Raw genomic sequence first — 21,493 nt, forward strand, 5'->3', positions numbered from 1 at the left:
CATAGATAGGGCTAGATCCGACAGTGTTACAATGTGTTACACTGTCGGATCTTTTTTTCAATTTAAAAATGGCGCCGGGGCGTTCCCGCTGATTTACGATAAATAATATGTAAATCAGCGAGATACGCAAATTCACGAATGTACGCGGACCCGTCGCAGTGTTCTTACGTCATTTCCGTAGCGGTTTTCCGTCGTATACTTACCCCTTCTTTTATCAGGCGCAGCCAATGTTAAGTATAGCCGACGTTCCCGCGTCGAATTTAAAATTTTTAACGCCGTTTGCGTAAGTCGTTCTCGAATACGGACGGATGTCGTTTACGTAAGCGTCGCAACCACTGACGTCCTAGCGACGTCAGTGGGAGCAATGCACGCCGGGAAATTTCGCGGACGGCGCCTGCGCATTTAAATCGGCGCGGGTACGCACATGATTTAAATAGTACACTCCCCTAGCCGCGGAATTTGAATTCTGCCGGGGGATTTAGGATCCGCCGTCGCAAGTTTGGAGGTAAGTTGTTTGTGAATTAGCCACTTGCCTCCTAAACTTGCGGGAGCGGATCTTAATTCACGTAGAACGAGCGGATCTATAGATCCGCTGCGCTACGTGAATCTGGCCCATAATGTCTATGGGCTTAAAGTGCACACTCTCAGGTTTAATTTGAGGGTATGTACAACCAAATCGGTTTAGGAATTACAGCTATTAAGAATAGCCATCCCCTTTTTTTCAAGGGACTAAAAGTAATTGGACAATTGAATTAAAAGTTTCATGGCGTGGGTGTGGGCTACTCCATTATTTCATTAATTAAGCAGGTAAAAGGTCTGAAGTTGATTCTAAGTGTGGTATTTGCATTTGGAATCTATTGCTGTGGACCTACATCATACATTCAAAGGAGCTGCCCATGCAAGTGAAAAAGGCCATTGTAAGGCTTCAAAAATGAAACAAATCCACCAGAGATAGCAGCAACATTAGTAGTGGCCAAATTAAGCGTTTGGTACATTCTGAAGAAAGAACATACTGATGAGCTCAGCAACATAAAAAAGGCCTTGACGTCCATTGAAGACAATGGATCGTTTCCAGCGGAGATTCCTCCTCCGGATTTGGATCTGATGGCGTGTACACACCATCGGATCCAAATCCGTGGGGAATTCATCCGCGGTGACGTGTCGCGCCGTCGCCACGACGATGACACGGCGACGTGCGCGACGCTGGAAGGTAAGTACTTCCGCGCATGCGTCGAATCATTACGACGCATGCGAGGGAGGGGAGCGGACGGATTGATCCGGTGAGTCTGTACAGACAACCGGATCAATCCGCTGGAGCCGATTCAAGCGGATAGATTTCTTAGCATGCTAAGAAATTTATATCCGCTTGAAATCGATCGGCCCGAGGAATCTCCGCGGATAAATATCCGCTAGGCCGTACAGACGACCGGATTTGTCCGCTGGAACTGATCCGCGGATCAATCCCAGCGGATAGATCCGGTCGTGTGTACAAGGCCTAACATGCACCAGAATGACGAGAAGAAAAAAGTGTGGAGAAGGCTTGAAACAGCTCATGATCCAAAGCACACAACATCATCTGTAAAACATGGTGGAGCTTGCAGTGTGATGGCATGGGCATGCATGGCTTCCAGTGGCACTGGGTCATTGGTGTTTATTGATGATGTGACAGAAGACAGAAGCAGCTGGATAAATTCTGCAGTGTTTAGAAATATACTGTCAATTAGGGATGTCCCGATACCACTTTTTTAGGACCGAGTACAAGTACCAATTTTTTTTTTTTTATGTACTCGCCGATTACCGATACTTTTTTTTAATGTGACAGTTTTCACATTTAAGAATGTCTCTTACATTGGTGGTCAGTGGGCACAGGGTATGGTGCACATCAGGGTACTGGGCACAGAAGGGCACAGGATACTGGGCACATCAGGGTGCTGGGCACATCAGGGCACAGCAGGGTACTGGGCACATCAGGGTACTTGGGCACGGCAGGTCCCAGGGCATATCAGGGTACTGGGCACAGGGTATGGTGCACATCAGGGTACTGGGCACAGGGTATGGAGCACATCAGGGTACTGGGCACAGCATGGTACTAGGCATGGCAAGGCACAGGGTACTGGGAACGGCAGGGCACAGGGTATTGGGCACATCAGGGTACTAGGCATGGCAGGGTACTGGGCAGGGCACAGGGTACTGGGCACATCAGGGTACTAGGCATGGCAGGGTACTGGGCACAGCAGAGCACAGGGTACTGGGCACATCAGGGTACTGGGCATGGCAGGGCACATCAGGGTACTGGGCATGGCAGGGCACAGGGTACTGGGCACATCAGCGTACTAGGCATGGCAGGGCACAGGGTACTGGGCAGGGCACATCAGGGTACTAGGCAAGGCAGGGCACAGGGTACTGGGCACATCAGGGTACTAGGCATGGCAGGGCACAGGGTACTGGGCACATCCGGGTACTGGGCACGGCAAGGCACAGGGTACTGGGCAAATCAGGGTACTGGGCACTGCAGGGCACAGGGTACTGGGCACATCAGGGTACTGGGCACGGTAGGGCACAGGGTACTGGGCACATCAGGGTACTGGGCATGGCAGGGCACTGGGCACGGCAGGGTACAGGGTACTGGGCACATCAGGGTACTAGGCATTGGTTTCGGCGTGAGCGTAACTTGCGTCCAGCGCTTTTGTGAATCGACTTACGCAAACAACGTAAAATTTCAAAATTCGACGCGGGAACGACGGCCATACTTAACATTGGCTGCGCCTCATAGACCCAGGGGTAACTATACGCCGGAAAAAGCCGAACGCAAACGCCGAAAAAAAAAAAACGCTGGGCGGTCGTTCGTTTCGGAATTGGCGTAACTCATCATTTGCATAATCGTCGCATAAAAGATAGAGAATCGCCACCTAGCGGCCGGCCTGGAATTGCAGCCTAAGATCCGACGGTGTAACACAGTTACACCTGTCGGATCTTAGGGATATCTATGCGTAACTGATTCTATGAATCAGTCGCATAGATACGACCGGCATAACTCAGAGATACGACAGTGTATCAGGAGATACACCTTCGTATCTCTTAGTGAATCTGGCCCTGTGATTTTAGTAATAAACTGGCCTTTAAAGGAGAAGTACAGCCAAAGCTCGTTTGACTGTATTTCTCTTTTGGATCACAGGAGTGAAGTTCGTTCTGCACTCCTGTGACCCGTTTTCAGCAGACAGCGGGCTAAAGTCTGGACCTCAGCGAGCCTCAGAGAGCCTGAGCTGGTTGCTTCCGCCTCCTCTTACTCCAGTAAACGAGGAGGGGCAAAGTAGAGAGCGGTGACTGACAGTCACTGGCTCTCTACTCACGGAGCTCTGAGAACCGAGCGATCAGCAGTCTTTGATCGCTCGGTTCTACATCTTAGAGCCGGCGGGGGACAGATGCAGCATCAGGCCAATGTTGCATCCATCTAGGTAAGTATGATTTAAAAAAATACATAAAAAAAGTCCAACCTCTCTTTTAATAACAGTCTTCCTAGGGCTGGCCCAAGACATTGCGCTGCCTGGGTCCAAGAATAAAATGCTTGCACGCCCACCAAAAGGCCCCCACATCCATTATTTTATTTGATGATAATTAACACTAAAATTACATTTATCAGGAAGTCAGATTTACATGCAACAGCACCTTGTCTATATGCAAAATTATATGGCATACCATTATGTTCAATTCCAAGGGGCTGGCTAGGGCAGTATAGGGACAGGCTTGGGTAGTATATAGACAGGCTAGGGTAGTATAGGGGCAGGCTAGAGTAGCAAATAAACAGGCCAGGGTAGTATATAGACAGGCTAGGGTACTATTTAGACAGGCTAGGGTAGTATATAGACAGGCTAGGGTAGTATAGGGGCAGGCTAGAGTAGCAAATAAACAGGCCAGGGTAGTATATAGACAGGATATGGTACTATTTAGACAGGCTAGGGTAGTATATAGACAGGCTAGGGTACTATTTAGACAGGCTAGGATAGTATATAGACAGGCTAGGGTAGTATATAGACAGGCTAGGGTAGTATAGGGGCAGCTTAGAGTAGCATATGGACAGGCTAGGATAGTATATGGACAAGCTAGGGTGGTATGTAGACAGGCTAGGGTAGTATAGGGACAGACTAGGGCAGTATAGGGACAGGCTTGGGTAGTATATAGACAGGCTAGGGTAGTATAGGGGCAGGCTAGAGTAGCAAATAAACAGGCCAGGGTACTATTTAGACAGGCTAGGGTAGTATATAGACAGGCTAGAGTAGCATATAAACAGGCTAGGGTAGTATATAGACAGGCTAGGGTAGTATAGGGGCAGCTTAGAGTAGCATATGGACAGGCTAGGGTAGTATATGGACAACCTAGGGTGGTATGTAGACAGGCTAGGGTAGTATAGGGACAGACTAGGGTAGTATAGGGACAGGCTAGGGTAGCATGTAGACAGGCTAGGGTAGTATAAGGACAGACTAGGGTAGTATAGGGACAGGCTAGGGTAGTATATGGACAGGCTAGGGTAGAATATGGACAGGTTAAGGCAGTATAGGGGCAGGCTAGGGTGGCATATAGACAGGCTAGGGTGGTATAGGGGCAAGCTAGGGCAGTATAGGGGCAGGCTATGGTAGTATATGGACAGGGTAGGGTAGTATAGGTGCAGACTGGGATAGTATATAGACAGGCTAGGGGCAGTATAGGAGCAGGCTAGAGTAGTATAGGGGCAGACTGGGATAGTATATAGACAGGCTAGGGGCAGTATAGGAGCGGGCTAGGGTAGTATAGGGGCAGGCAGAGTGGCCCCAGGGGGGGGGGGGGTGAGTTGTCATCATGACACACAAAACTGCTGGGAAAAAATCTTGGTCGTCAATTTACTGGGTAAATAGAAAAGAAGAAGAGGCGGCTGGTGGTTCAATTTGCTGCGCCTCTCAAAGTGCTGCCTGGGTCCTATGGTAGCACTGATGCTCTAGGATAGCGGGTCAGCAACCCATCATCTGGGCTTGCCAACCCGCCATCCCAGAGCAGGAGGTCGTGGGCCACATCAAAGGGCACCACCGGTTGGGCACCCCTGTTATACCCCTTGCTCTCACCTGGCAGACATGGAGGAAGATGTTCCTGTTATAGAAATCAATTACAATAAAACAAGAGCAGGAACAATTTATCAATATTACATCATTTGATGAGGAATTCGGATCTCACAATAGAAAATAGACATAATAGTGTAGCTGAGCCCTAAACACGCTCTCCTCTGGTGAAAAGGTTGTGTAATTCACTTTAACCACATGGCACTATTCCGATCCGATACAGGCATTACAGTACACTGGCAAGGTTGAGATAAATAAGGAAACCCTAAATATAACCCCAGAAAGCACCTACGTTCCCAGGAAAGACGAACCCCAACATGCCTTCTACAAAGTGCAGGATGGAATGGAGAGGGGTAATGACAGCGCAGCATATGTAATGACACCTCTCTGAAGTTTATACACAGACTGCTGAGATTTCACTACCACAGATAAACACAGAAAAGACATTAAAGACACAAAAACTTCTCACCAAGACGAGACGTGGGACTTTGGGTGTGGAGTCCATGATGGTGGCAGCTCCGGTGAGAGGCTCTGGAGCAGACATTCTGCTCCTCTCCTCCGAGAGGTCTCTCCAGAGCCTCAGGCTCGTGTTACACAAATCCTGCAGCCTTTGCAACCTGACAGGGTATATTTAGCACTGTATGGGGCAGCGAGGAGCAAGGGGGCCGACATGTCACCCGCTGCAAGGAGATAGGATTTACCAGAGGAACTGGGGGGGGGGGGGGGGGGGCATCTCATTTCTACAACACAAGGCATATGGACACCAGTCTTATCTTCTATTTACAAATATTGCCATGTTTACCCCTTACCTTCTAACACAGACAGCGGGACACCTACCTCTATTATACAGACAGCGGGACACCTACCTCTATTATACAGACAGCGGGACACCTACCTCTATTATACAGACAGCGGGACACCTACCTCTATTATACAGACAGCGGGACACCTACCTCTATTATACAGACAGCGGGACACCTCCCTCTATTATACAGACAGCGGGACACCAACCTCTATTATACAGACAGCGGGACACCTACCTCTATTATACAGACAGCGGGACACCTACCTCTATTATACAGACAGCGGGACACCTACCTGTATTATACAGACGGCGGGACACCTACCTCTATTATACAGACAGCGGGACACCTACCTCTATTATACAGACAGCGGAACACCTACCTCTATTATACAGACAGCGGGACACCTACCTATATTATACAGACAGCGGGACACCTACCTCTATTATACAGACAGCGGGACACCAACCTCTATTATACAGACAGCGGGACACCTACCTCTATTATACAGACAGCGGGACACCTACCTCTATTATACAGACAGCGGGACACCTACCTCTATTATACAGACAGCAGGACACCTACCTCTCACCTCCCTCTATTATACAGACAGCGGGACACCTACCTCTATTATACAGACAGTAGGACACCTACCTCTCACCTCCCTCTATTATACAGACAGCGGGACACCTACCTCTATTATACAGACAGCAGGACACCTACCTCTCACCTCCCTCTATTATACAGACAGCGGGACACCTACCTCTATTATACAGACAGTAGGACAACTACCTCTCACCTCCCTTTATTATACAGACAGCGGTACAACTACCTCTCACCTCCCTCTATTATACAGACAGCGGGACACCTACTTATCACCTCCCTCTATTATACAGACAGCAGGACACCTACCTCTCACCTCCCTATATTATACAGACAGCGGGATACCTACCTCTCACCTTCCTAATATACAGTACAGACAGCAGGGCACCTACCTCTTACCATCCTAATATACAGTACAGACAGCAGGGCACTGACCTCTCGCCTTCCTAATATACAGTACAGACAGAAGGACACCTACCTCTATTATACAGACAGCAGGGCACCTACCTATCACATCCCTCTGTTATACTTACACCAGGACATCTACCCTTTACCTTGTTCTAATACACAGACAGCAGCATACCTACCTCTCACCTTGTCCTAATACACAAACAGCAAGGCACCTACCTCTCATCTCCTAATTTACAGACACCAGGAAACCTACCTCTCACATTGTCTTATTACACAAATAGTAGAACACCTACCTTTTTACCATCTCCTAATAAACAGGCAGCAGCACACCTACCTCTCACCTCCTCCTAATACACAGACACCTTTACCCATGATAAGCCTACTTCATGGTCCCCAGCCGTGAACTGTAGATTGTTCCATTCTACCTTTACAGTTTACGGCTGGGGACCATGAAGTAGCTTTAGCACAGGTAAAGGTAGAATGGAACAATCTACAGTTCATGGCTGGGGACCATGAAGTAGGTTTAGTAGAGGCAGATTGTTCAATTTTACCTTTACCTGTGCTAAAGCTACTTCGTGGTCCCCATCCCTGAACCGTACATTGTTTCAGTCTACCTTTACCTGTGCTAAACCTACCTCACGGTCCCCAGTCATGAACTGTACATTGTTCCATTCTACCTTTACCCGTGGTAAACCTACTTCATGGTCCCTTTCCGTGAACTGTAAATTGTTCCATTCTACCTTTACCTGTGCTAAACCTAATTCACGGTCCCCAGCCGTGAACTGTATATTGTTCCATTCTACCGTTACCTGTGCTAAACATACTTCATTGTTCCCAGCTGTGAACCATACATTGTTCCATTCTACCTTTACCTGTGCTAAACCTAATTCATGATCCCCAGCCGCGAACTGTAAATTATTCCATTCTACCTTTACCTGTGCTAAAGCTACTTAATGGTCCCCAGCCATGAACTGTAGATTGTTCTGTTCTACCTTTACCTGTGCTAAACCTACTTCATGATCCCCAGCCGTGAACTGTAAATTATTCCATTCTACCTTTACCTGTGCTAAAGCTACTTAATGGTCCCCAGCCATGAATTGTAGATTGTTCTATTCTACCTTTTCCTGTGTTAAACCTACTTCATGGTCCCCAGCCGTGAACCATACATTGTTCCATTCTACCTTTACCTGTGCTAAAGCTACTTAATGGTCCCCAGCCATGAATTGTAGATTGTTCTATTCTACCTTTTCCTGTGTTAAACCTACTTCATGGTCCCCAGCCGTGAACTGTAGATTGTTCCATTCTACCTTTACCCGTGATAACCTATTCATTGTCCCCAGCCGCGAACCATAGATTGTTCCATTCTACCTTTACCTGTGCTAAAGCTACTTCCTTGTCCCCATGTAAAGTGTAGCAAAAGCTGGAGTTCAGCTTTAGGAGTAGTGCTTTCCTAGGAATAAAGTGAAATGCAAGAGCTATCTGTTGGTACTACTCTATACCATTTTACAAAGTAACAATTTACAAGAAGATGGTAAAGGAAATTATGTTCATGCCCCATTTGGCCCCTCCTACACCCCACAGCAGTTTGTATAAGAAATCTAGCTTCCCAGCTGCATTTACCAAGAGGTATATTACATTTCTTTTAAGACATTTGAAATGCCAACAAGAGAAAAAACTAGAAGTCTTTAATAAGCAAAACATTAATGTCTACAAAAGAAACAATTCTACATTGTGGGTTTTATGCAAGAAGGCAACCTGGTGGCATTGCATAATATTACACACCAGCAGTGCTACAGTGCAACACAAATCCAAGTAGGAGTACAGAGTAATCACGTGCCATCAGTGGGTATTGCAATGTGTCAGATCATTGTGGAAAACTATAAACCCCATTATTATATTGAAATTTGAGTTCAGTCCACGTGCTCAACAGAAGACTGGAAAACCATCATTCGATCATTCGCTGCAGCCAATGCCAACCCTGCTGCCAGAATACAATGGCGCAGCAGGGGAGATCCCTACATCCACATCTCAATGTGTATACTGAGCAGATAACTGGTCAAAGTCGCACCCTATTGTCGGCATTGGAACTGTTCATATCGGTGCGACACCGTCTTTGCGGTGCGGCACCGATTTATAAAAGTAGTTCCTGCACTGCTTTTGGCTCTTTCAGTTGCAACTTGCATAGACATCTGTGCCTGAAGTCGCACCTCCCTCTATTATACAGACAGCGGGATACCTACCTCTCACCTCCCTCTATTATACAGACACCGGGACACCTACCTCTCACCTCCCTCTATTATACAGACAGTGGGACACCTACCTCTCACCTCCCTCTATTATACAGACAGCAGGGCACCTACCTCTCACCTTCCTAATATACAGTACAGACAGCAGGGCACCTACCTCCTACCATCCTAATATACAGTACAGACAGCAGGGCACTGACCACTCACATTTCTAATATACAGTACAGACAGCAGGGCACCTACCTCTTGCCATCCTAATATACAGTACAGACAGCAGGGCACTGACCTCTCGCCTTCCTAATATAAAGTACAGACAGAAGGACACCTACCTCTATTATACAGACAGCAGGACACCTACCTCTCACCTCCCTCTATTATACAGACAGTGGGATACCTACCTCTCACCTCCCTCTATTATACAGACAGCAGGACACCTACCTCTCACCTCCCTCTATTATACAAACAGCGGGACACCTACCTCTCACCTCCCTCTATTATAAAGACATCGGGACACCTACCTCTCACCTCCCTCTAATATACAGACAGCGGGACACCTACCTCTCACCTCCCTCTGCACAGGGCGATTAGGGTGTGCCTGGGCACACCCTGTGTGCGCGCCTATGGGCAGGCTCTTACCTTCAACTACGTGTTCGATAGATCTAAAGAGGATTGTGCAATCAAATTGGGTGGTGTACACACTGCGGTTTATTTTTTTGTGCAATCAAGTGGATTGCAAGAAAAAAAACTGACAGCTACGGTCGGCGCCGCTGTACTAACCATGCTAGGTTAGTACAGCGATCACCCCCGCTGAGAAGTTGTGTTCTGACAGGGGGGTGCCCCCCCCCCCGAACACTCAGATCAGCGCTCTCTGCCATTGGCTAAGAGCTTGGATCTGGAGTCAGTCGGTTGCTGGTTTTCCAGCATGCATGTCCAACAGAAGCTAGCCAAACGGCTTCTGTTGGACAGACCGACATACACACAGGCTGAATGTCAGCTGTCTTTTTTTGAACCAGCCCTTGTCTCCCAACATTCGGCCTGTGAGTACGGGGCTTTAGATATAGTTCTCTACTCCCCCACCCCTCTTCCTGTATCCCTGTGCAGTTGACAACATGATAGGTATTGATCCCATGAAGCTAATATGGTTAAGACCTGGCACATTCAACCCCAGCAAAGTGTAAGGTCATCCATAATGCATGTGTACACAATGCTTTGTGGTCATAGAATCAGAGGCAAGTCATAAAACTTCAAGAGATATCTCCCCAAAGGCAGTGTCGGTGCGTCCATAGAGGGTGCAGGAGTGCCGCCCCTCTCTCCTGCACCTCTCTATCACCATAGATAGATTCATGCAATGAATTTCTAAGTCCATCGGAAATTTGCGATGGAAAAACTCAGATGGGGCACACACACGGTCGGAATATCCGATGAAAAAATTCCGTCTAACTTTTTCCATCGGAAATTCCGATCGTATGTACAAGGCATTAGGCCTGATTTACACCTATGCATTTTTTTGTGCTTTTTGCATTTTGCAGATGTTAAATGGACTGTAGTACAAATCTGCAAAATGCAAAAAGCACTAAAAATGCAAAGGTGAGAATTGGCCTTAAAGTGGTTGTAAACCCTATGAAAAAAAAACCCTACAAGACAAAGGCACAATGAGCTAGTATGCATTATGAATTACTTACCTGAGATCGAAGCCCCTGCAGCCATCCTCGTACACCGCTCCGGTGACCGACATCACTCCCGGAGTTAATTCCGGCTATCGTGCGCTCCGGCGCTGGGATTGGCCGGAGCCGCGATGACGTCACTCCCGCACATGAGCACGGGAGCCGCCAGTAACGGCACACTCACGTACGTGCCATTGCTTGAGTTTGCTACAGTGCGCACGTGTCAATGACAACGTTATTAAAAGGGACAGACCTGCCGTGCCTGCTGGGCCAGGTGGAGGAAAGCTGTACATCTGATCTGGTGCCGGCGGTGTGAACCAAATTTTTGCCCCTCTCAAAGTGCCACCTGGGTCCAATGGACCCAGCGGGACACATGGTAGGGTCGGCCCTGACAGTATGAGCACCCATTCCATGAACTGGGTATAGGAAAGGGATAGGGGTAGAGCAGGCATGTCCAAAGTCTGGCCCGGGGCCAATTGTGGCCCCTCTGGTGATTTAATATGGCCCCCCTGGGGATTTGGATATATATAGCCATTGCAGCCTCACATGTGCCCTGAGAGCCACAAAAGATATATACCGTATTTATCGGCGCTGCCTCGGAGGGGACAGGACGTGCGCCGTCAGATAACATGAAGAGAATCTTCTGTTTACACGGCGGTGTCTGTAAAAGTCCCGTTTCCTGGGATGCCATTGGATGACTGTTCTGTTTATCATAGGAGGCGGGACTTTGTATAAAAGAGGCCACAGAGTAAACAAGAAATTGTCCTGTTTGTAATCTGACGGCACTTGTCCCTCCCCCTCCCTGTCCCCTCTGAGGCTGCAGATGGGCATCGATCAGGCTGCACTGATGGCAATGGTAAGGCTGCATTGATTGCAATGTAAGGCTTCATTCATGGCAATGGTGAGGCTGCATTCATGGCAATGGTAAGGCTGCATTCATGGTAATGGTAAGGCTGCATTCATGGCAATGGTGAGGCTGTGCGTGTTATACGCTGATAAATACGGTTTATCCAAATAACACGCCCAAGTTCATTCTTAGTCCTGAGCAGCGCTTGGGGATTCGTTGGGGCCAGAAAATAGATATATACAGTATATCCAAATAACACGCCCAAGCTCATCTCTTCATCACACACAGCCACAAAGGCAAGAGAATTCTTGTTGGGCAGTGTATTAGTTGCTCGGACTAACACACTTAGATCAAATTTTAATGGTTCAAAGAATGTCAGGCAAAATGGTCGGCCCTCGAGCATGTTCACTTCATCAAATGTGGCCCTCTTTGAAAAAAGTTTGGACATCCCTGGGGTAGAGCCTCCATGACATCTTCATCATACGGTGGTGGGAGCATACAGGCTATTGTAAAAGTCCAGTAAGGCACGCATTATTTAATCAGGATCAGTAGTTACGGGCCAATCTGAAGTCTTAATACAGGAAATATTGGTTTGGGCCTGTTGGTCCTCAAATAATAAAGCCAGTAGTTTCCCATTCTTATCATCCTATTCAAATAGAGACTGAGCCCTCCTCCTAAAGGACATTTTGAGCCATGTGTAAACCAAGTTGGCAGCACATCGCCTCTTGGCTTCCTGCAACTGCCAGAGAGCAGCAATATGTCCTACTCAGGCAGACTTGATAGCAGAAATATACTCTCCCCACAGAACTATTTTAAAGGTGTCTCACACAACCCACTCAGATGCAGAATGAAGGTTTGTAGGTTAAAAGGTCTGTAATTTAGGGGCACCTTGTATAACTACCTCTTTCTCTTGTAACTAACCCAGGGCCAGTTTCCAGGCACAGCTTTATGCATGGATGGGAGGTTAAAGGTTATAAAGCGTTTGATCCAAGATGTCCATAGACAAATATGAGTGTAGCGCTACCCCAGGAGGAGCCGCTGGTTGTTTGTGGGATCGGCGTATTGAGTTACCTTGCAGGGTGTCTAGGGGTGATACTAGTGAGTTGAGGCAATGAGCGAAGGTCCAGTCATCAATTGGATTTTCTTCAATGCTTTATTCCAAGGCCCAACATGGCCAACATCAAGATAAGACAAGACAGGAAAGGTTGATGAAGCATGAGAACAACTTTAGTATCAGGCCTTGGATATGAAAAGAGCAGTCCTGCTCCTAGTAATCATGAGATCAGTTCGTCGCCACTCTAGCCAGAGTGGGTAAAGTGCCCCCAGACAGACTTCTACCACAAGCCTGGCAGCCGAAGTTTCACTTGCAAATCGCTGGGAGGAACAGACCTCTGCCACAGGCCTAGCGATTTAGGGTGCAATAATTGGATTGAGCGAATCCTCCCAGTAAATTCAGTTAAAGTCACCAGTTGACAGCTGCAATATACCTGTGTAGCGCCCCCTTACTTTTTAGTACGGGCGCTATGCTAGAATAACTAGGAATGGGAGGATTAGTTTATTCCCATTCACAGTTTATGAAAATTTAGGCTGTTGCCAATTTTCAGAATTTGTCCTGTGGGTCAGTCTGTGCTCCGGGCGTGCGTTATCAGCTGGCGCTAGAGGGGTTCTGACAGACCCACCTTCTCCTAGCAGCCAATCAGAAGAGGTCTTCCCTCGTTGGGCATGCTGGGAGGGGGATATATCTGGGCAACTGCCTTTTGGCTGCTCTGTTCTGTGCGAGGCCCGAGTTCCAGGTGCGGTACCCAACTTCAGGGTGCGCGCATCCATGGGCCCCGACTGGCTGGGTCCTAACCTTCTGCTGAGAGGATCCTAAGCCGGGAGCTGTGCGATGGGGGATTGGCTCGGGAGAACCTAGAATCAGAGGTTGCCTGGGAGGCCTAGACGAACCATCAGGGATCCGGTCACCACACTGCATGACAGGTATGCTCAAGCTGTCAGTGGGTGACACTATCTGAACTGACTGGGAGGACTCACTAAATCTAATTTCACAAATCTCAAATTGTCAAGCCTGTGGCAGAGGCCTGTTCCTCCCAGTGATACTTAAGTGATGACCAAGTCAAGAAGGTAACTTAAATAGGCGTTCTCCCTGAGCCGATTCCCCACCGCACAGCTCTCAGCTTAGGATCCTCTTAGCAAAGGTTGGGACCCAGCAAGTCACTGGGGCCCCTTTCCGCATCAGGATGGAGCTCAGCATGGTGCGCAACTCCAGCCAGCTCCATGGATGCGCGCACCCTGAAGGTGGATGCCGCACCTGGAACTCGGACCCCGCGAAAAGGACCTAGAATCAATGGCGTCTGCCCCAGATATACCCTTCCCCAGCACGCCCAGCGAGGGAAAAACTCCTCTTATTGGCTGCTGGGCAAAAGTGGCTCTGCCAGAACCCCTCTAGCACCAACTTCCGCCCGGAGGTGGAAACGCACCCCTGAAACGCAGACTGACCTACAAGCCAGTTCTGAAAGGACAGCAGCCCTGCAATTTAACAAATTGTGAATGGGAGCAAAATAACTCTCCCATTCCCCACTAACTTTAGCGTAGTGCCCATACTGAAAGTAAGGGGGCGCTACATGAGGTTTCAGCCACCACTTGAATAAATGAATTGCTCCCAAACACCAGGACTATGCTGGATGACTGGACAACGTATGTAACAGATATAGGATAGTATTTGCCCATAGCAACAAATCTGAGGAGGAAGGTCAGAGGAGATTTGAGGTATCCAGAGAACTATCTAAGATGTTATTGAAGTCACCAGTAAATACCATCTGGAGGGGAATTAATGGTGCTAGTTTGTCAATAATGTTGTTTAAAAATTGTGGCTGAAAGAGAGAGGGGATATACACATTAACCTAAACCATTTTCTGTGCTTTTATATCAACCACCAACGGTATATATGTAGCGCCTTGCTCCTGATGAACAGGCGCTGCTTCAAATTTAATGGGGGTCTGAGCTGTTATTTGGCTCAGACCAGAGTGATTACAGGCAATTTAGCCTCTGTTCTAGCCATGGCTGTGCTGGGAGTATCCACCATTGATCGCCTGGGGGTGTCATTACCACTCTAGGCCAATGGTGGCAGCAGCCAGTGTCCCCCTCAGCAGTGAATTAGTGGGAGTGGTTACCCTGCTGTGCATGCTGGGGAGGGGTACATAAGAGACAGACGCCATTGGTGCGGGGTCCGTTCGCGCCTCGTGGCCCGCCTGGCTGGGGGGTGTGTGTTGTGAATCCTGGCTCAAGGACCAGGGCTTTGTCTGGTGGGCCTATACCACTGAGATGATCCTGTGCTGTCCGTCCTGCGGGAGGAAGCCACTTGATGAAGGGAACCAGGGGAGGACCTATCCTGGTAAGGACCATGCAAGAGGCTGGTACATTAGGAGAGGGCCTGGAAGCTTCATCGAAGGATGCACCGCACACCGAGAGGCCTGACAGTGTCGCCTGTCGGGTCTAAAAGTTCTAGTGAGAAAAGCTAAAGAGATCTGGGTGCTGAATCCTGTGGCAGAGGATTCCGGACCAAAGTATCTCACCAAGAAAGGAAGGTCTTTGGCAGAAACTGTACTTTACTTTGTGCGCCATCCCGGCTGCTAGGCCAGCGAGAGGGACCTATCTGGGTGAGCAATACCCACTCTGGCTAGAGTGGCAACGAGAACTGTTTGCTGGAAACAGGAGTGTTTCCTAAGTTTGTGACTGTGCACCTGAACCTACCTACCCTTCCACCCTGTAGGCCGGGTTTACACTGGTGCGACACAACACTAGTACTACTTTGGATCCGACTTTACCCTGCAACTTGAAGCCGATATATGTCTTTCAATGACTTTCAATGAATATACAGTATATGACTTTCAATGAACAGGGATCCGACTTGGATCCCTGCCAATACCAGGTACTGTGTTTGATATGAATCTTAACCACTACCTGACGGCCGTACGACTTTTTACGGCCGCGGGGTGGTTCTGAATCCCTAACAGACCGTAAAAAGACGGCCTGCGTGCGCATCCACCGGCGCGGACGCGCGCGCATCCGACGGCGGCGCGCGCGTGCTCGCCGCATCGCTGAGATGCCGATGCGAGGGCCTGGCGGCCGTGATGTCCGCCAGGCACTCGGGATCGGCGGCTACAGGGACAAGACGTGGAGCTCTGTGTGTAAACACAGAGATCCATGTCCTGTCAGGGGACAGAGGAGACCGATCTGTGTCCCTTGTACATAGGGACACAGATCGGTCACCCCCCCTCCACACACAGTTAGAACACAATTCAGGGTACACATTTAACCCCTTCCTCACCCCCTAGTGTTAACCCCTTCAATGCCAGTCACATTTATACAGTAATTAGTGCATATTTATAGCACTGATCCCTGTAAATGTGAATGGCGCCAAAAATGTGTCCGATGTGTCCGCCATAATGTCGCAGTCACGAAAAAAATGCTGATCGCCGCCATTAGTAGTAAAAAAAAAAAATAAAAAAAAATAATTCTGTCCCCTATTTTGTAAGCGCAATAACTTTTGCGCAAACCAGACGCTTCTTGCGATTTTTTTTATTTTTTTTCCCCAAAAATATGTAGAAGAATACGTATCGCCTAGACTGAGAAATTTTTTTTTTTAAATTGGGCTATTTATTATACTATTTATTATAGCAAAAAGTAAAAAATATAGTTTTTTTTTTCAAAATTGTCGCTCTATTTTTGTTTATAGCGCAAAAAATAAAAGCCGCAGAGGCGAGCAAATACCACCAAAAGAAAGCTCTATTTGTGGGGAAAAAAGGACGCCAATTTTGTTTGGGAGCCACGTCACACGACTGTGCATTTGTCAGTTAAAGTGACGCAGTGCCACAAGCTGAAATTTCACTTGGTCAGGAAGGGGTATATGTGCCCAGTAAGGAAGTGGTTAAGGGGGAACTCCACGCCAAATTTTAAAAACGGAAAAAACGGCACAGGGTCCCCCCAAAATTCATACCAGACCCGTATCTGACCAGCAGCCCGGCCGGTCAGGAAAGGGGGTGGGGACTAGCGAGCGCCCCCCCTCCTTAACCGTGCCAGGCCATATGCCCTCAACATGGTAGCTGCTGTCGAAGGGTCCTGAACGAAAATGCTCTGCTGACCAGTTCCCCACTGTCAGAACACAATAGCACAGCAGGGGAGATAAACTAACATCATATTTTTAGTACAGCAGCTTCAACCCGAGCTATGAATTAGTGTGTACTATGCTTAGAAAGGCAACCTCGACCCTCCATTGCAAGACCCTGACAATCACAGGCATGACACCTAGAGTCAGAGGCATGATGGGATTTGTAGTTTCACCACAGCTGGAGTGCCGAGGTTGCCTACCCTTAGTGCATGCAGACAGGAAGTGACTGCTTATATTGGCCCAATGTAAGTCTGCATATGTGATACCTGATCGGCCTATGTGGAAGCTGTAAATCACTGTAGTAGCCCTGGCTGCTATGAAGGCCTCGATCCTCCAGGTGCTGTCCTGGGCAGCTGCCCTTCTGCATAGCAACCACAGGGGGTCACTTTCTCAGCATTGGCACCATTCAGAGAAAACCTTGTATATTTCTTGATGAATGCAAAGGCCCAGGATTCACAAAGCACTTGCGCCGACGTATCTCCAGATACGCCGCGTAAGTGCAAATATGTGCCGCCGTATCTGTGCGCCGTACCCACAAACTAAGATACGCCTAAAAACAGGCTTAATCCCGCCGAGGTAACTTGCCTACGCCGGCGTAGGGTGGGCGCACATTTACGCTGGCCGCATGGTGGCACTGCCATTCAAATATGCAAATGAGGAAAATCCGGTGATTCACGAACCTGCGCTCGCCGGATGCAGGCTACGAGAGGTGCGCGTAAGTTGTACATCCGGCGTAAAGTTAAGCCCCATAAAGGAGGTGTAACTCAGCAGCAGACATGTAAAGGTCTGCATCAGGGAACAGAAGCCGCGTTTTTTACGTAGTTTACGTTGGACGTGTGTCTGGATGGGCGTAGATTACGTTCATGGCGTAGGCAGTGATTCGGCGTATCTTAGGTAGTTGTTCCGACGTGGTTATGAGCATGCGCACGGGGATGCGTCCACGACACGACGCATGCGCAGTTCGTTCATCATACTTGTCTGGCTCTCAAACCATCATTTGCATGGGGTCACGCCTCATTTGCATGGGTTTGCATGGCTCACACCCACTTCCACCTACGCCGACTTACGCCTTCGACACCCAGCGCAGTTTTGGCAGCATTGACTTTGTGAATTCCATGCTTGCCTCTCTGCGCTGCGTCGGCGTAGCGTACATTGAGATGCGCTACGGCGGCGTAATGTGCGCCCATTCTCTGTGAATCCGGGCAAAAGTGTTCTCTGATTAGATGACATGGAAATCACGACACTGTCATCCATCCTGTCTACCTTATCCAATCAGAGAATGCTTTGCATCCATTAGGAAAAACGCAAGCTGAATGGCGGCTATGAAAAGTGACTGATCCCCTGTGGTTACCATACAGAATGGCAGTTGCTTGGCATGGCACCCAGGAGATCCTGGCTATCGCCGTAGTAGCGCAGGCTACTACATGTACAGTATTTGTGCTTTATAAAATGTACAATAGACAGACAAAAGGAATTTGGAATACAGGCATCTATTTGGCTTTTTACCAGGATGCCCAAATATAATAAAGCAAACAACATTTCTCCCCATCTCCAACACTTTCCAGGCATACAATAAATGCTAAGCTAAGATCCATTACATTGAAAGGCCAGGGATTATTGATGCCTTTGTTAGGATGGAAAAATACAAAGAAAAATGCCTTTATACAAGAAGCTATTTCTCCAGCAATTAAAAATGTGATTTATTGATTGTGTAGTATAGTACACACACAACGAGACGAATGGTCGTCCTTTTTTACATGCTAGTCTCATATGGAAAATGAAGAGGTTACTAAAGTTACAAAAATTCACTAGTAATGTCATCAATGGCGGCTGGTGATCAAAATTTTTAAGAGGGTGCAAAAAATTGCAGCCTCACTGTGCCCATCAAACGCAGTCACTGTACCATCAAACGCAGACACTGTACCATCAAACGCAGACACTGTACCATCAAACGCAAACACTGTGCCCTCCAAACACAGCCACTGTACCATCAAACGCAGATACTGTACCATCAAACGCAGCCACTGTGCCCTCCAAACGCAGCCACTATGCCCTCCAAACGAAGCCACTGTGCCCTCCAAACGCAGCCACTGTACCATCAAACACAGCCACTGTACCATCAAACGCAGACATTGTACCCATTAAAAGCTGCCACTGTTCCCCAAATGTTGCCACTGTACCAATCGAATGCCCCCGCCCACCGTCTGCCCAGGACTTACACAGTTATATACCCCATGAGGCAGCAGTTGATGTCCTGCAAGCGGCAAATGGTGTTCGGTGTCATCCATGCTCCTCCTCGATGTCTTCTCCCGCCTGCTCCTCCTGTCCTCTCCTATGATTGGGCGCCTGATAATCACAGCGACTGTTGTTTCAGCCAATCAGGTGACAGTTAACAGAAGCACCGGATTGGCAGAGAGGTGGTTCAGTGTTAGGAAAGCGAATATTCATTCACTTTCCTAACACACAGCTGAGTGAACTGCGAGTATGGCGCTTGCTGTTCACCTTTTTTGATGCCTATTAGAGCCTACGGCTCCAATCAGGTGCTTCAAAAAAATACCCTGCCACTGTAATCCAGGTGCCTGTCGCCCGAAAAGGGGCGCCTAAATAGGGGGTGTCAGCCGCTGCCATAGATAGATTCATGCTGTGCATGAATCTATCTATTGGTGATAGAGGGTGTGGATGGAGAGAGGGGGCGGCGCCCATGCGCCCTTATGGACGCACCACCACTGGATGTCATGTATTGTATTTTCGGACGAAAACTGTACTGATTAAATGAAAATCTTACGAACTGGTACAAGAAAAATGTTCCTGCTTGTCCCATCGGATAATTTTCGCATGACCTGTCCTGATCAACTCTTGAAAGCTGTGTACTAATGATAAGATTATCGTACGATCGTTTCGAAAGCGGTATTTTTCGTACGATTTGCTGATTGTGTGTACGGGCCTTTAGTCATAGATAACTGGGTTATATGCTACTACCTTCAGGTGACTGGACAATCGTCTATGACAAAGCCTGGGTGCTCTACTATACAACCATAAAACTATTTTTATAGGCAAGTCAAACTTTTATTTTCCTGCAAAGCAACATTCAAAAATCCGAAATACCAGCTGACCCCGGGGTTGATTTACTAAAAGTGGAGAGAGCAAAATCTGGTGCAGCTGTGTATAGTAGCCAATAGACATGTGCATTCGTTTTCGTTAGAATGCATTTTCGTCCGAAAATCATTTTTTTCGTTATCGTTTTAACAAACGATAACGAAAGTGCAAGAAACGAAAAACGAAAGATCCGACATAAAAAATGCTTTATTTTCGTTTTCGTTGCGGTAAAAATTCGATATAGAGAGATTCGACATTATAGGGAAAAGATTCGACATCATAGAGAAAAGATTCTACACTATAGAAATAATAGATTCGACATTACAGAGAATAGATTTCGATTTATGAGAAAATAGATTCGACATTATAGAGAATAGATTCGACATTATTACTAGTCATACAACATTAGAATTCTTGTAGGCGGAATATTCGAACGGAAATGTACGATTCGACGTTCCGTCGAATATTCTTTTGACCATTCGACAGAAACCAAGTATTATTGGATTTTCGGACGAAAGCTATTCCCCAACGAAAAACAAAATAAATCAAAACGATTTTTGGGAGTAACTAAATAAATGTATTTTCCAAACGAAAACGAAAAAACGAAACAAAATATTCCAGTCTGCACATGTCTAGTAGCCAATCAGCTTCTAACTTCACCTTGTTCAGTGACGCTTTGGCAATAAAACCTGGAAGCTGATTGGTTGCTATACAGCGCTCCACCAAATTCTGCACTTCCCAGTTTTAGTGAATAACCCCCACTGGTTGTATTGTTTTCTATCTTCATCAGAATTGTTTGTATTTATAATCCTTTTTTTTAGGAGTAGATCATCCTCTGTATCTTTTATTTCACAAAATCCCATTTGTAGATCTGTTTTATCCCACATATAAATCCTTCTTTGTCCCTCCTCCCCTGTTCATCCTCTCCCTTTTATTGTACCATTCTTCAGCATCTCCTCTCTCTCTCTCTGTTAGTTAATTAGTGTTTGTCATTTCCATCCCCTGACGTAGGAGCATCTCTTCCCTGGTGCTGGTTTCCATGGGAACCCAGGACCGGGGCCTAGCGAGGCCTGCGTGTTGTGCTTCACACGTCAGGCCGAAGCGTAAAAAAAAAGCAGTGACTTACCTGCCGCACAAAGCTGTTTGAAGTGGTGTCTGAGCTGGTGCTGCCATCTGACCGTTTGAATCTACTTTTTCTCTTATATTTTGCCTAATGCATAAAAAAAAAAAGAAAAGTAAATCAGGTGCAGTGACCATAGATGAAGAAGGCAGTGACATTCAGATAGGACTTATACCTTTGGGTTAAATAGGTCTGATTTGTAAAATAGTAGAAATGTTCCTACTGTAGATTTTTAGCAGCAACCAATCAAATTCTAGCAGCTGTTTTCTGGTGCAATGAACGGTATCGCGGGCAATGCAGATATTTTTTTTTCTTCTTTTTTTGACAAAACTTAGCCAGAGTATACAAATTGTCCTGCAGTAATTGTATGCCTCTAACTCTGTTATATGCTGAAATAGCTTATATATATATATATATATATATATATATATATATATATATATATA

The 21,493-nt window shown here is 47.3% G+C and overlaps 1 protein-coding gene across 4 annotated transcripts in view; it reads right to left on the reverse strand.

Moving 5' to 3' along the window:
- The window catches only part of CACNB1 (calcium voltage-gated channel auxiliary subunit beta 1), a 136,569-nt gene that overhangs the window by 109,563 nt on the left and 5,513 nt on the right, over positions 1-21,493 (reverse strand). For 3 of the 4 annotated variants that reach the window (XM_040330648.1, XM_040330647.1, XM_040330650.1), the window contains exon 2: positions 21,054-21,137. In XM_040330648.1, coding sequence (XP_040186582.1) covers positions 21,054-21,137 — 84 coding nt within the window. Of the gene's footprint in view, positions 1-5,556; positions 5,684-21,053; positions 21,138-21,493 lie in introns of those variants that run through there. The other variant, XM_040330651.1, reaches the window with a different exon arrangement.

This window comes from Rana temporaria, chromosome 12, assembly GCF_905171775.1.
Source record: "Rana temporaria chromosome 12, aRanTem1.1, whole genome shotgun sequence".
Classification (NCBI taxonomy): domain Eukaryota; kingdom Metazoa; phylum Chordata; class Amphibia; order Anura; family Ranidae; genus Rana; species Rana temporaria.